At 42.2% G+C, this 16,244-nt stretch overlaps 1 protein-coding gene across 1 annotated transcript; it reads left to right on the top strand.

Annotated features, from left to right (window-relative positions):
* The first annotated feature begins 206 nt into the window (after positions 1 to 206).
* Positions 207 to 13,404, top strand: LOC140550174 (fibulin-1-like). The gene is made up of 15 exons (XM_072674015.1): positions 207 to 276; positions 2,367 to 2,481; positions 4,308 to 4,443; positions 6,238 to 6,388; positions 6,636 to 6,689; positions 6,779 to 6,874; positions 7,624 to 7,761; positions 7,878 to 8,015; positions 8,825 to 8,968; positions 9,454 to 9,579; positions 9,759 to 9,884; positions 9,966 to 10,085; positions 11,542 to 11,673; positions 11,781 to 11,904; positions 13,029 to 13,404. The coding sequence occupies exons 1-15, from the start codon at positions 207 to 209 to the stop codon at positions 13,402 to 13,404; spliced, it is 2,046 nt and encodes a 681-aa protein (XP_072530116.1).
* Positions 13,405 to 16,244: the final 2,840 nt, after the last annotated feature.

Below are 16,244 nucleotides of genomic sequence, written 5' to 3'. Positions count from 1 at the left end.
TTAAGGCAGGGCTTTACAATACAATCAAACTCTGAGAGGATCACACTGATAAGGTTAGCAGGAGAGTGAGAGTGAGACTGAGAGACCCCACCCCCACCCCCGGCCCCATCAGCACTCCTCCACTAGGGTCCCATGTGGAGATCAGCAGCAGCAGTGCGGGACAGTCCTGCAGAGCAGGCAGGAGGAACTATCTGTGACTGTTCAGGATGGGACACCGGTGGATCACCATCATCTGCAGTCTCTGCACACTGTATAGAGCGGCTGTTTCAGACCCAGGTAAGAGTGACTGTCAGCAGTCTGACGCTCATTACAGCACAGCAGCGTGTTACACGTCACCAGTCGTCAGACTCAGCCAAAAAAGCACCAGGTTGGAATCTACAGGTTCTGTTGGCTGGATTTGACTTCTTCTCTAAGTCACTTTTAGTAGATCTGGGAAGTCTTTGAAGTCTTTTGAAGAATGTTCTGTTCCACTTTTTAATGATGTTAGTTAGAAACTGCTTGTTGGAATTAAGTGATCTGACGAATCACAGCCTTTTATCAGCATCTAGACTTCATTTTATTTACTGTATTTTTGTAGCAGTTTTATTATTTATTATTATTTTTTTCTGTTAATGATTATTGTGAATAAGTTACATTCTATCTATCTGTCCGTCTATCTATCTGTCCATCTATCTATCTATCTATCTATCTATCTATCTGTCCGTCTATCTATCTGTCCGTCTATCTGTCCATCTATCTATCTATCTATCTATCTATCTATCTGTCCGTCTATCTATCTATCTATCTATCTATCTATCTATCTATCTGTCCGTCTATCTATCTATCTATCTATCTGTCCGTCTATCTATCTATCTATCTATCTATCTATCTGTCCGTCTATCTATCTATCTATCTATCTGTCCGTCTATCTATCTATCTATCTGTCTATCTGTCCGTCTATCTATCTATCTATCTATCTGTCCGTCTATCTATCTATCTATCTATCTATCTGTCCGTCTATCTATCTATCTATCTATCTATCTGTCCGTCTATCTATCTATCTATCTATCTGTCCGTCTATCTATCTATCTATCTATCTATCTATCTATCTATCTGTCCGTCTATCTATCTATCTATCTATCTATCTGTCCGTCTATCTATCTATCTATCTGTCTATCTGTCTGTCTGTCTGTCTGTCCGTCTATCTATCTATATTTCTATCTATCTATCTATCTATCTATCTATCTATCTATCTATCTATCTGTCCGTCTATCTATCTATCTATCTATCTATCTATCTATCTATCTATCTATCTATCTATCTATCTGTCCGTCTATCTATCTATCTATCTGTCTATCTGTCTGTCTGTCTGTCTGTCCGTCTATCTATCTATCTATCTATCTATCTATCTATCTATCTGTCCGTCTATCTATCTATCTATCTATCTATCTATCTATCTATCTATCTATCTATCTGTGTGTCTGTCTGTCTCGATATATATACATATAGGCTCACCCACACACAGTTTTACACCTATATATTTTTTATATGTTTATATGTTTGAATGTGGTTGCTCTTCTACATATTATATGTAATTATAAAAAAATAAAAATAAATAAATTATATACATATATATATTATTATAATTACTATTTATAGTCAATGTGTTTAAGGTAATTAACATTTAAGTTGTATTTCATAAACAAATAAATTATTATAATTATTATAATGCAAAGAAAAAAAAATATATAATTATAATTACATATAATATGTAGAAGAGCAACCACAATCAACCACACATATGTAAATACTTTTAATAAAAAATATATAGGTGTAAAACTGTATGTGTGGGTGAACCTATATATATATATAGCTATAGACAGACAGACAGACAGACAGTCTGTCTATGTGTGGGTGAGCCTATGTATACATTGTGTATACTATAGTTTATAATGATTTGCATATATATATATATATATATATATATATATATATATATATATATATATATATATATATATATATATATATTTTTTTTTTTTTTTTTTTTTTTTTTTTTCTTTCTCAGAAATATTGTACATCAGTTTAGGGGTAGAAATGTATATTACATATACGCTTCTGCTTATTTATATCATATCATTAAAAAATCATCTCTAAAGAACATTGGGCCTCATTCATAATATGTTCCCAAGAATTTCCTTAAATGTGTTCCTGAGTAAAGTCAGAACGGAAAGTCTAGGTCAGATTCGTGATGGGTTTTTTATGTGATTCCTTTAGTTGTGATTCTGCTAAAAGCTGAGTAAGTGTGTGTAGCCTATAGCATATCTGTCCACAGAGAACCATAAGAGTGTGCTTTTCTCTTCCATACGCCATGTAAACGCCCTCAGGGAGGGTCAGTGGGCAGACGTCTCTGGAGCTTTGCTGTAGGAATGGGAGAGCTTTTGGTCTGAGCAATCAACACTGCGCTTCCCTTCCACACATGCCCCACTCCTACCCCTGCAGGTAAGCAACAGCTGGTTTTGACCTCCATTAAAACTGTTAAAACCACAAGGCCTTTTCCGGGGCTTGTGTTTGGAACAGCTGGCTGTCTTGGTCATAATGACACCCTGAGATCTTTCTTAATGAAGCTTCAGACCAAATTACCACCGGACTTCAGAGGTGGTCTTCGGCTGTGGATTCAGAGACATGGTGATTGACTGTTTATGGTGCAGGCCTTGTGACACACTAGCCACTAGAGCTCCCAGATCACAGCTGATTCTGGGTCGAACAACAGTCCATATGGGATTCGTGGGTCATTCTAGAAGTGGGGGTACAATAATAATAATAATAATAATAATGATAATAATAATAATAACATTATATTTTCACTCTTATTAATGATTGATGTATATTTTAGGCACAAGTCATACACACTGTATGAACCAAATATATAATAATAATTATAATAACTTTTTTGTGTTCACTCTATTAATAGTTATCAATTAATCATTTTATATTGATTCTAAAATTTAATATATTAAAATGGCATTATATCTGCAAACAGTGATGTCACTTTCTGGAAGGCAGTTCTTACTTCTTTTCTAATTTTACTTCTAATTTATAATAATATATATATAAGTAACATTTTGTAGCAATATTATATTTATTTATTTTCAATTTAAATATATATTTATATTAATAAAATAAATAAATACATGAATTAATTAAATATATACTTAAATTATATATATGGAAGAAGAATATGTAGTTTTAAGTAAATTTATGTTTTAAATAAAAATATGTAGAGTTTAAGTAAATAAAATCAAAAATAAAACAAAAAAAATCAAAAATAAATATAAATAAAAGTAAAAATGTTAAGTAAAAAAAATGATATTTCTCACATATAGATTTACTTAAATGCTTACATATTTTTAAATTATATATACATTAATTTTTTATATATATATATATATATATATATATATTCTATATATTTCTATACATATTATTGATAAATGTTGAGTACATAAAACATATAAAATGAAATAAATCAACAGTATATTGATTTTTTTGTCAGATCTGTTATTGAGTGAATATCCCAATTAATTTTTAATAAATGACAATGTGTTGAAAACCCATACAGTTCTGGTTTTAGATGGGCCGTGTGCAATCTACTCTTACTGTCAGCTCTGTTACTGGTTTGAATGGTTTAAATGGTTTAAACACTTTAATAATATCAGGGTTCAGAGGTCACTGATGAGCCAGATACCTGCAGCTCTAGAATGGGACACTTATGGCAATGAAATGTGATGTGAGCCAAAATCATCCGAGCGGCGGTGGCCGCATTTAAGGTTTGTCGTGACGTTGAAACTCTTCAACCCACCATGTGAAGCCTTCCATCTCAGCATCTACCTTCCATGTGAAACGCCTGCTCAGCACTTCTATTTCGGGCCTGAAATTGGCCCAACTGTAGCCGGCTGTGGCGGCGTTCCAGCTCCCAGACTGGGATGAAGTCATGGCTGTAGTCATGAAAGTGTGGGCCAGAACTACACTCTCAACAATAAAGGAGCTTCAAAGGGTTCTTTAGGAGATGCCATAGAAGAACCACTATTGGTTCCTCACACTCACACGACCTCTCTACAAATAAGCTTCTATATGGAACCAAAAGTGGTTCTTCTATGGCATCTCTTAGAGAACCCTTTAAAGCTCCAGTATTGTTGAGGGTGGGTTTGCTGGTCAGGGGCACATCACGTATCCACAAGGCCCACAATCCCATGCCTCTTGCTCCCACTGAATCAAATGAATCGTTTACATTGATTGATCACGTGACTCCCACCCTTTCCCTGTAGGGTGGTTCAGGAGCAGTGCTGTGATGCTGCAGTGACAGACAGCCTCTGTGTGAAGGGAGTGGAGAGGGCTAAAAGACGAGGAGTGTGTGAGCTCTCGTCCTCTCAGGGAGACTCCTGCGACGTCAGGACAGCCCAGGTTTGTGAGGATTTCTGTTCCGCAGTGTACTGTAGGCTCCACAGGTGATTCAGTCTGAACTATGCAGTGGCTACAGGATGTACGCTATGTGGACAAAAGTATTGGGACACCTGATCATTCATTGTTTCATCTGAAATCAAGGGTAGTAAATGGGGTTAGGGTTATAGGGTTAGGGGGTGTGGGATTAGGGTTATAGGGTTTAAGGTGTATGGTTAGGGTTAAAAGGTGTGGGGCTAGGGTTAAGACGTGTAGGGTTAGGGTAATAGGGTTAGGGGGTGTAGGGTTAGGGTTATAGGGTTAGAGTTATAGGGTTAGGTGGTGTAGGGTTAGGGTTAAGACGTGTAGGGTTAGAGTTATAGGGTTAGGGGGTGTAGGGTTAGGGTTAAGAGGTGTAGGGTTAGAGTTATAGGGTTAGGTGGTGTAGGGTTAGGGTTAAGGATGTAGGGTTAGGGTAATAGGGTTAGGGGGTGTAGGGTTAGGGTTAAGACGTGTAGGGTTAGAGTTATAGGGTTAGGGGGTGTAGGGTTAGGGTTAAGAGGTGTAGGGTTAGAGTTATAGGGTTAGGGTTAAGAGGTGTAGGGTTAGGGGGTGTAGGGTTAGGGTTATAGGGTTAGAGTTATAGGCTTAGGGTTAGGGGTGTAGGGTTAGAGGGTGTAGGGTTAGGGTTATAGGGTTAGAGTTATAGGCTTAGGGTTAGGGGTGTAGGGTTAGGCTTAAGAGGTGTAGGGTTAGGGGTGTATGGTTAGGGTTAGGGTTATAGGGTTAGGTGGTGTAGGGTTAGGGTTAAGAGGTGTAGGGTTAGAGTTATAGGGTTAGGTGGTGTAGGGTTAGGGTTAAGGATGTAGGGTTAGGGTAATAGGGTTAGGGGGTGTAGGGTTAGGGTTATAGGGTTAGAGTTATAGGGTTAGGTGGTGTAGGGTTAGGGTTAAGGATGTAGGGTTAGGGTAATAGGGTTAGGGGGTGTAGGGTTAGGGGTGTATGGTTAGGGTTAGGGTTAGGGTTAAGAGGTGTAGGGTTAGGGTAATAGGGTTAGGGTTATAGGGTTAGAGTTATAGGCTTAGGGTTAGGGGTGTAGGGTTAGGCTTAAGAGGTGTAGGGTTAGGGGTGTATGGTTAGGGTTAGGGTTATAGGGTTAGGGGTGTAGGGTTAGGGTTAAGAGGTGTAGGGTTAGGGGTGTATGGTTAGGGTTAGGGTTATAGGGTTAGGGGTGTAGGGTTAGGGTTAAGAGGTGTATGGTTAGGGTTATAGGGTTAGGGGTGTAGGGTTAGGGGAAAGTTGCAGTTAGAGCTAAATCATGGTGGTTCTCCATCAACTGGAGATGTTCTCCTTATGGAGTCTAGTATTATTTAGAGTTCTCCTCAGATCAACACCTGGTTTAGTGGTAAATCAGGGCTTAATGATGGTAAATCAGGTGAGCTGCTGCTGCTGCTGCTGCTGCTGCTGCTGCTGCTGCTGCTGCTGATGGAACACATCCTTCACGCTGTGCTGGCTGGACTGGGGGGCGTCCAGGAGAAACCTGGAGGAACCGAGCTCTGTTCTTCAGACTAGCTCACCGACAAGATCTCACTACTTTCTTTCTTCAGAATGAGAAGCTCTTGTTTCTCCTTTTTACTGGATTTATGTTCACCAGCTTCATCTGTTCTGATGAGATCTGGAGCTTCTACAGTAGAACTCTCTCACTGCTGCTGAGAGACGGGGTTAAATAATGTGCTTAGGTGTGTAAAATCTCTGTTCAGTACTGTAGATAATAAATATAGTAATACCTCTTCTGCCCTGATGTGTCTTCTCTTCCAGATGTGCTGTGAGTGCTGTGTGCTGGGGTTGCTGGCCCAGAGGGACTCTCGCGAGTGTGTGCTGCAGATATCCGTCAGTGTGTCCTGCCGGAGCGTGGCCAGGGCCTGCTGTGAGGGGAAACAGCCCAGTTCTCTCACACAGGACACACAAGGTAGCAGTGTTCTGCATGAAAGCTGTTTTTCTGACCTTGGCCTGAGTGCTGGTTATACTGGTGCAAAAATCTGCATTGATGTTGGACTGTTGGATATGACAGTAATAATAGTACAATTCATATTGCGGCTGAAATATCAAAGGCCTGGGATAATGACCATGGTGAATACCCTCTGAGACCCCCAGTGCGGTTCCCACTGCAGATCTGCTGTGAGTAAATCAGTGCAACTGTCTTTGTTCTCATGCAGTGTCTCCCCCTGCTGGCAACAGGGAGCCTTTACAGAGCCATGGCTTGTGTGCGGGTAAGAGTCAAGCCTCTTATTGGACAAAAGAGTCATGTCATGCCGCCATACTTTCTCTTAAAGCCTGTCTGATATGTCTTTGACCTTAGAAGGGGTTACGAGATGCTCTCAGCTGTGTGTTGGAAACGGCTCCTGTGTGTGTTTGAGGGGCTACCGCCTTAAATCTGACGGCTACAGCTGTGAGGGTAAGCTCCATACCTACAGAATTTACACACAGTAGTTTTTCATAGTAGTAGTATTTCTTATTGTGTATTTATCCATATGTAAACACACTGTGTCCAAATGTTTGTGGACACCCCTTTAAATGAATGCATTCAGCTGTTTTGTGCGAATGCACACACATATCTTGTCTAGTCCCTGTAGAGGGCTAGAGGGGTATAAAGCCCCCCAGCAGCATTGAGCTGTGGAGCAGTGGAGAAACTGTGGAATGATGATGGTGGTGGAGCTCCATTCAGTACTTTTGGGATGAGCTGGGGATGATGAGGTGGGATGGTGATCATCCACCCAACACCCTGACCTCACTAACGCTCTTGTCGCTGAATACAATCAAATCTTAACAGCAATGCTCCTCCAGAATCTAGCATTCTGGGAAAGTAGAGACAGTAACTCCAACAAAAGCAGGAGCAACTCTTTTTAATACCATTGATTTCAGAAGAAACAATGAAAAAAATGGGTGTCCCAATACTTTTGTCCATATGGTGTAGTTCACCCAGGCTCATTTGTATATTTATTGTATGTAAATACAGCCTTATTATTATGCATATTATGCATATTTCTGAACTATACCAAAATAATCGAAGCCTATAGAAGGTGAAATCTGAGATTTAGTGAATCAGTGAATCATTTGAACTGAATCTAACTGTTCCAAGGTCAGACATTGAAACTGTTAATCTTGAATCAGTAATCCAGATGTGTGTGTCTGTCTCCCTGTCAGATTATAATGAGTGTCTGGCTGGCGCTCACAGCTGCAGGCTGGGGGAGAGATGCATTAACACTGAGGGCTCCTACCGCTGCCAGAGAGAGGCCAGCTGCGGCACAGGCTACGAGCTGACCGACAGCAACACCTGCAATGGTTAACGTCTGGCCCACTGTGCCAGTCTAGCCCACCGATAGGCACAATAGGCCTAATTCTAATTACAATAAGGCAAAGTTTATCTTCTCATTCTTATTTGTCTGCATTTCTTTCAGATATTGACGAGTGTCTGGTAGGGACACATAACTGCGGCCCTGAGTTCACATGTCAGAACACCGCCGGCTCCTTCCGCTGCCGTCCACAACAGCAGTGCGGCGCGGGCTTCATCCAGGATGCTGTCGGGAGCTGCATTGGTTAGATTGTCCATATGCCTTAATGTCATTCCTTAATGTTGCTCTTTAAAGTAACATTATTATTATTATTATTATTAATAATACCTACCTCACAGTGGGAATATCCACCCTTGGATGACACTAGCGAGACGTCCTGGTATGGACTGTAGTAGGGTGATGGAAGGTGTTCATTATGGAGGTTAGCTGCTCTACAGTGGTGGGTTGATTGCTCTGTACCACTCGCCAGAACCTTCCTTACGGTGACTCTAGAACACCCCATCCTCAAGGTTAGCGGTTTCTGAGATGCTACCACCCTTCGTTTCACAGTCATATAAGAATATTATAACCGGGACGACTAAGGTGCCACGTGACAGGATTTGCTGCTTGTATAAATAAGCGGGCACACCAGTCAGTTGTAGCAGAGTGCCAAACTGTCGCCATGGGCGAAGGGCGTGATCTGACCGATGTCCAAAAGGACATGATAATAGGGAGCCGGGAGAAGGGTGGTAGCATCTCCAAAACACACACAGTGATACTGTGAGCACATGGTGGGCAGGGCAGGAGAGGGTTAACGGCCTTGCTCAAGGGCCCAACCGTGGCAGCTTGCTAAACCTGGGTATTGAACCCACAACCCTAGCAATCCACAGCTTGCATGCAAGTTAATGTGACAGCAAGAATATATCATGCATATTAATTTCATACATTTAAATTGTATTGTATGTTTAAAATGACTATGAATACGTCTGTAAATTAATGACTGAGTAATAAGCCTAGGGTTGAAAGGGGTCATGGTAGTCTCTCTGTAATCTGTGCTTTCACTCTTATCTCAGACATAAACGAATGTGTAGGTGAGAACAGCCCCTGCCTGCCAGGTCACACCTGTATCAACACGGTGGGCTCTTACACCTGCCAGAAGTTTGCAGTGATCTGTGGACGAGGATATCACCTGAACAAAGAGGGAACTCACTGCTTGGGTAAGGAGCTTTAGTGCTGTGTATGTGGTCCTGGATCCATCTGTCCCAACTGAGGGGTATATATAAAGCCCCCCAGCATCTGAGCAGTGGAAGAACTGTGTTCTCTGGAATGATGGATGGTGGTGGAGCTCCATCCAGTACTTTTGGTGATCATCATCCAACATCCTGACCTCAGTAACTCTCAGCTCCACAGCTCTTGTCGCTGAATGCAATCAAATCCTCACACCAATGCTCCTAGTCCAAAATCTAGGAGAAAGTCCTCTTCTGCCCTTGACAGTAGAGACAGTTACTCCAACAGAAGCAGGATCAACTCTTTTTAATAGCCTTAATTTAGAAGAAACAATGAATAGGTGAACAGGTGTCCCAATACTTTTGTCCATAAAGTTTAGGTTGTATAGAATCAGAGATTTCATGTGAATTACAGTACACCTCCATCTGAAAATGCTCTCAGACATATCCATCCACCGTCCTCTCTCTTCTCCCAGATGTGGATGAGTGCAGTGGGACGCATGGACCCTGCCAGGGCCACGACTGTGTGAATCTCCTGGGCTCCTTCCGCTGCGAGTGTCGCCCCGGCTTCACGTTTAACAGCATCGGCAGGATGTGTGAGGGTGAGTGCGGCCTTCTACCCGACAAGACAACCATAATTACTGTTAGCTTTGGACACTGATGGACTGATTCGGAACCCCCTTTTTGAGGAGTATAGGTGTACAAGTACGCATAACCTGGAGTTAACGTCCTTCACACCTGTCTCCTCCTCCTCCTCCTCCTCCTACCTCTCTCCTGGTAGATAACGATGAATGCAGAACCTATGCTGGACGTCTCTGTGCACATAAGTGCGAGAACACTCCCGGGTCGTACCGCTGCAGCTGCCACGCTGGATTCAGGCTAGAAAGCGAGGGCAGGAACTGCGAAGGTGAGTGTGGACTCCGACAGTGTAGCTGTGGATCAGATTCGTAGCTGTGGACTCAGTTCTGTCCGAAAATGTGTCCTGTAGATGTGAACGAATGCGAGAGCCACCCATGCAGCCAGGAGTGTGCTAACGTCTACGGCTCCTATCAGTGCTACTGCCGCCGGGGTTACCAGCTCAGCACTAGGGATGGAGTTACATGTGAAGGTAAAAAGCCTCTATGCTGCTCTTATGGTGTTATATATGGACATACACTGATCAGCCATAATATTAGTACCATCACAGGTCATCATCTACAGTGGGATCTTCATCCGTCAGGGGGTGGGCTCTACATATTAGGCAGTGAAAAGGTGAGCAGTGACCAGTGTGTTCTCTGGAATGACGGTGATCCATCCTATACCCTGACCTCACTATCGCTTAGGTGTCCCAATACTTTTGTCCGTATAGCGTATACGGCCTTTGGGTTTAAGAGGTTAAAATGAAATTATTTTTGGAGACCCCAAGTGCTGACCCTATCATCGGGAGACTGCGAGTTTCACATCCACCTGTGATGCCACAGCCATCTGTGGCAAGGGAGCATAATTGACCTCGCACAGTCTGAGTGGGCAGGATGCCCCCTCCCACCCTGCCCCCTGCCCCCTGCACCTGCCCCCCACATATTGCTAGGCACGATACCAGCCAATGCAGGATAGAGGCTCAGCAAGGACGTTGTTGTAGCAGCATGACTCAGATTAGCGATGTGACCCAGAGCAAGTACCCATATGGACAAAAGTATTGGGACACCTGCTCATTCACTGTTTCTTCTGAAATCAAGGGTTCTAAAAAGAGCTGATCTGCTTTTGCTGGAGGAACTGTCTCTACTGTCCAGAGAAGAAGAAGAAGGCTTTCTACTAGATTTTGGAAGAGCATTGCTGTGAGGATTTTTGATTGCATTCAATGACAAGAGCGTTAGTGAAGTCAGGATGATCACCATCCCACCGCATTATCCATAACTCATCCCAAAAGTACTGGATGGAACACAGTTAAAGGATAAAGGTGCACGTATTCGTCACTGTACAGTGTGGACTGTACAGCGAAATGTGTCCTCCGCATTTAACCCATCTGGTAGTGAACACACACTCACACACACACGTGTTAGGGGCAGTGAGTACACACACACACCCAGAGCGGTGGGCAGCCAACTCCAGCGCCCGGGGAGCAGAGAGGGTAAAGGGCCTTGCTCAAGGGCCCAACAGTGGCAGCTTGCCGAGCCCGGAAATCGAACCCACAACCCTGTTATCGATATCCCGGCGCTCTAACCGCTGAGCCACCACTGCCCCTTATACCACAGCTCCCCTCTATAGCCCACGCCTGGCATTAGGGAGCATGGTGTCAATAGGTTCATGATGTTGGTCTGCTCCAGATAGTCCTATTCTATTGGCAGTACTTCTCTACAGGTACCAAACAAGCTGTGTGTCTACTCAGAAATGGGTGCAACTTACTGTCGCTTGTAGATGAGGGGTGTCCAATTACATTTAAACATATAGTATATGTGCTAGCCTCCACTCTCCCAGCCTGAAAGCACTGCTAGGTTGTAGGAATAGGCCTTTAATTCTACGTTTAAAATAAATTTCTATAAAAATATGAAATTTATGTTGTTTAAAATGTCTATTCTTCCTTCCAGATATTGATGAATGTGCCCTGACGTCTGGAGGCAAAGTCTGCACCTATCATTGTTTCAATACTCCTGGCAGCTTTCACTGCACCTGCCCCCCAACAGGCTACACACTCGCCCCCAACGGACGCACCTGCCAAGGTAAAGGAACAGTCTGATTGGTCCAGTCTAACAGTATTGCAGTAGTCTGTCCAGTCTGAAGTGAAGCTAACTATGGAGTGCTCTGTTTTCTGTTTTTCTGCATGCAGATATCGACGAGTGTGCAGCTGGATCGCATACCTGCTCTCCAAGCCAGAGCTGCTTCAATATACAGGGTGGATTCCGCTGCCTGTCATTTGAATGTCCTCCCAACTTCCGCCGGGCAGCGGACAGGTGAGCTGACCTTCTCCTTAAACTTCTACTTCTACTTAAATCCTCACAGCAATGCTTCAAAATCAGGTGTCCCAATACTTTTGTCCATCTAGAGTATATGGCCTTTTGGTTAATGGGGTTGAAATGCTATATATTTTTGTATATTTTTGGAGACCCCAAGTGGCGCAACCTTCTAAGTGCTGACCACATCATCGGGAGACTGCAGGTTTCACACCCCGGTGTGATGCCACAGCCTTCCGTGGTTGGGAGTCCAAGGGAGCATAATTGACCTCGCACAGTCTGAGTGGGATGCTCAGGATGCCCCTCCCACCCTGCCCTCCCACATTGCTAGGCACGATACCGGTCAATGCAGGACATTATGTCCATCGACGTTATTGTAGCAGCATGACTCAGATTCAGTGCACATATGGACAAAAGTATTGGGACACCTGCTCATTTATTGTTTCTTCTGAAATGTATAAATAGTGTGTTACTATTTTTGGTTTTACAAGCCTATTTACCACCCTGTTATTGTACCTCATAATGAAACATGTTGTATTTCCAATTAGGGTGAGCTCTGCATTTTATTGGCTGGTTTATGCCACCATACTGGCTCACAGCTGCCTAGCCTGCAATTATTAGTCTTAATAATATAGAATTGAATATATTATATAATATAATAATAAGTCTTAAGGCTCATTTATTAATTAAGTTCCATTTAAGTTTCCAGCGATGTGGCCGCCACTGCCCACATACTTCTATGTGTCCTTTACGTTGGCATGGATGTTAAGCAATACATCCACTATGAGGCAGTTCAGAGTCAAAAGCTCCAGCCTTTCCTGGAGAATGTTACTGTCCTCTCTGGCTCCTCTCAATGTCCCTTCAGCACAGTGTGTGGTCAGGTAGCTGAAGAGATTATAGCAGGGTCTGGTAGGGCTAGCTGTTAGCTTAGCACCCTGCTAGCTTCGCTTCACTGGCTTAGACAACAGGACACTATTGATAATACTACTCTGTACTTAAGCAGCTTATAGAAATGGGCTGCATGCAACTCCAAGACTGTCCTGGTCAGCAGTCATCAAAATACCACAGCAAATTTGACCTTATGCTCCTTTTCATTTCATCCACCTCCTTCACTGTGTCCTCAGGCGCTGTGAGCGTTTGCCCTGTGAGCCCAGTAGCGAGTGCACGTCCCTGCCGCTCAGAATCTCCTTCTACAACCTCACCTTCCCCACCAACATCCCCACACCTGCCGCTGTCTTCCGCATGGGCCCGTCCAGCTCCAGCCCTGGGGATGACGTCCAGCTCACCATCGTGGACGGTGACGTAGGAGGGTTCTTCACTGTTCAGAAGATGGCCCATGGCGGGGTGATCTCTCTGCAGAGGCCTCTGGCCCAGCCCCGGGACTTCTTACTCACTGTGGAGATCAGGCTAATCCGATACGGCACTGTGAGCCTCTTTGTGGCCAAGATCGCTGTGTTTGTGGTTAATGACCAATCAGTTCTGCCCAGGGCAATACCTTAAATCCAAGCAGCACAAGCTCCTCCCCCTTAACCCTAACACGGTCAGTCTGGAGCTACAGGATGAGGCTAATGTAGCTAATGAGGGGTGCGTCCCAATTGAGTACTAATTACTAACAAAAGTGTTAAAGTTGAGTATACTCAAATATCGGCACTATTGTCCCACAATGCATTGCAAAACGGAAAGGGAGCAGCTAGTCACGTCTGGGACAATTATTCGTAAAAATAACGGATAGCAACGCAAGTGCAGCAGCGACGGTGGCTAAAGAACTTGCAGTGATGCATGTTAGCATAGCAACGCTTTATCACTTCCTGTTCGTACAAAACAGGTTAGTAGGTTAATATTTAGAGCACTAACCTGCCAAACCTGCACTATCAAGGTCAGTACAGGTATCAGGTATCGGCCAATACGCAAAGTTTATGTATCGCATTGGTATCGGAACAGAAAAAGCAGGATCGGTGCGTCCCTAAAGATTAGTCATTGGCTGCGTCCCAGTTCTGTACTACACAGAGTCTATACTTTATAGTATTAGTGTGTAGTACAGAACTGGGACGCAGCCAATGACTAATCTTTAGGGACGCACCGATCCTACCTTTTCTGTTCCGATACCAATGCGATACATAAACTTTGCGTATCGGCCGATAAACGATACCGATCCAATACCACTGTTGATTTAATAAACCAGATACCTCACTATGTGGGACAGACTTAAGGCAGTGACATCATTACCCCTCTCCCTCCCTCTCGGCTGTCCTCCATCACAGGTGCACAGGTGTCTGTAGGTTACCCTGATCCTGAGTTATGAAGCCTAGAATACTGGCGAGGCGAGAATCCTGTGGATCGGCCTAATTATCCGATACCTGATCCAGCTAATTTTGTCAGTATCGGGACTGATATCCGATGCTAGTATCGGATCGGTGCATCCCTACTAATCTTATAGCCATTTAGCATTTAGCATTGTGTAAACTGCACACCTACAGCCCTGACATTTCAAACATTGTGATTTCTCGGACCGTATGACTGTAAAATGATCTGTACAAAGGGCTAAGTCTTAAAGATGGCTGCTAGTACCGATTTTAGCGACGTTTTTGTACTTTTTGTTCTCTGTTTATAAACAATCGTATGTCTTGCAGTCTCAGAAACAGCATGTGTAAGTCTATTTGAGGTCACTTAATGACTTTATGACTTTGTAAGAAGCAGGTGTGTGATGATACAGGCTGCATATTGAATAACGCTAACTCATTTAACTTAATAACGCAGTTATTAGCTGCGTTACCCTCGTAGCTCAGGTTTGCTTGTTAGCTAGCTGCATCAGCCCCGTAGCTCCACGTAGCTCCAGGTTTGGATGATGCAGAACATTTGGGTTAAGATGTTAAAAATGTAAGTGGAATTTTTGGCCATAACTTCAACCCTGACTTTTATACTATGTGCTGTTTCTATTCTACCTTTTAGCCACAATATTTTTATATCTCAAGTAGTGACTTGGTTACGTGAGTAAATACTAATATGGAGTAAACTCAATGACATTGGCCTTAACCTCAACTACCTCACAATTAGCTTGTTGTTCTGGTTAAATTTCTGCTAATGAATTATTGAAAGATATTGCAGAGATGTAGCTTCTGATCTAGATTTTTTACCTGAAATAAACAACTTTAACGTCAATTTTCTCACTGTTCTGAGGAAAAACCTCTTATATTATAGATTATAGCATTTCTGTTATTTCTCTGTTAGATAGAACTGGGATGTTTTTATAATTGGAGACATATAATAATATAATATAATATAATATAATATAATAAGGCTTTCGGACTCAATATAACAGCATAACATACATTATTTAATTTCCTATTTCATCTCTGTCTAATGTATGTTATGCTGTTATATTGAGTCCAATAGCCTTATTATATTATATTATATATATTTATATTTTGCCTTCTCCTGTAAAATAGCCATTGTGGAGACATATAATAATATAATATTATATAATATAATATAATGAAATAAGGCTATTGGACTCAATATAACAGCATAACATACATTATTTAATTTCCTATTTCATCTCTGTCTAATGAAAAACATCCCCACAATGGCTATTTTACAGTAGAAGTGGTCTAAAAATGGTCTGAACTTTGAATGGAAGTCTATGTAAAAGTTCATTACTTAGAGTAACTTAGAGCATTTCTATTGGTCTATTCATCCATTGAGTTATTTACAAAATGGACAGTAGAGGTACAGGGTTCGAAAGATAGAGAAAAGTAAAAATGGACAAAGAGTGAGATACATGTTTTTCATTGGACATTTCATGTGTCAGGAATGATGTATAGAAGCGTTTTTCTGGTACTGTAACTTGGTGTGGTGCCATTTGTGGTGTTTTCTTTATCATCTGTCTTAAATAACAGGTGAAAAACAGGTGTTTTGATTTGTTGTTAGACCAGATAATACATTTTTAGAAGATAAGAATTCCAAAATACGATTTAAATCCATAAATATAGATTTTTAAAATGTTATGTTCCAGTATTTGTAGTGTGACAGTGCCTTATTGACAAATATGATTGATAGGTCTTGATGGTTATGCTTCTTAAACTTGAAATAAACAACAACCCAGCATTAATTACAGTGTTAAATAATTTAAATGTTGTAGAACAGGGGGCGGAGCTACGCAGTAGTCTTTTCGTCTTTGGTTCGGGTTGGTTTATGCTTTAGATTTACAGTATTTTAATCATTCTAATCATGAAGGTGTTGTATATTCAGATTTAGGATTTAACCTGTACTGCTGTCACACAGATAGACTAACTGTCAATGGTTTAGCCCTTGAGCTGAACCTCTAGCTTCACTAGAAGCTC

The sequence above is a fragment of the Salminus brasiliensis genome, chromosome 2, assembly GCF_030463535.1.
Source record: "Salminus brasiliensis chromosome 2, fSalBra1.hap2, whole genome shotgun sequence".
In the NCBI taxonomy this organism is placed as follows: domain Eukaryota; kingdom Metazoa; phylum Chordata; class Actinopteri; order Characiformes; family Bryconidae; genus Salminus; species Salminus brasiliensis.
The sequence above is the reverse complement of the archived record's forward strand: the minus strand, read 5'-3'. Positions and strand labels throughout refer to the sequence as shown.

Coding starts and splice junctions, on each gene's coding strand:
- LOC140550174 (XM_072674015.1), top strand. CDS start 207: ATGGGACACCGGTGGATCACCATCATCTGCAGTCTCTGCACACTGTAT. Junction 8,016..8,824: donor TGCTGTCGGGAGCTGCATTG/GTTAGATTGTCC, acceptor CTCTTATCTCAG/ACATAAACGAATGTGTAGGT. Junction 8,969..9,453: donor AGAGGGAACTCACTGCTTGG/GTAAGGAGCTTT, acceptor CTCTTCTCCCAG/ATGTGGATGAGTGCAGTGGG.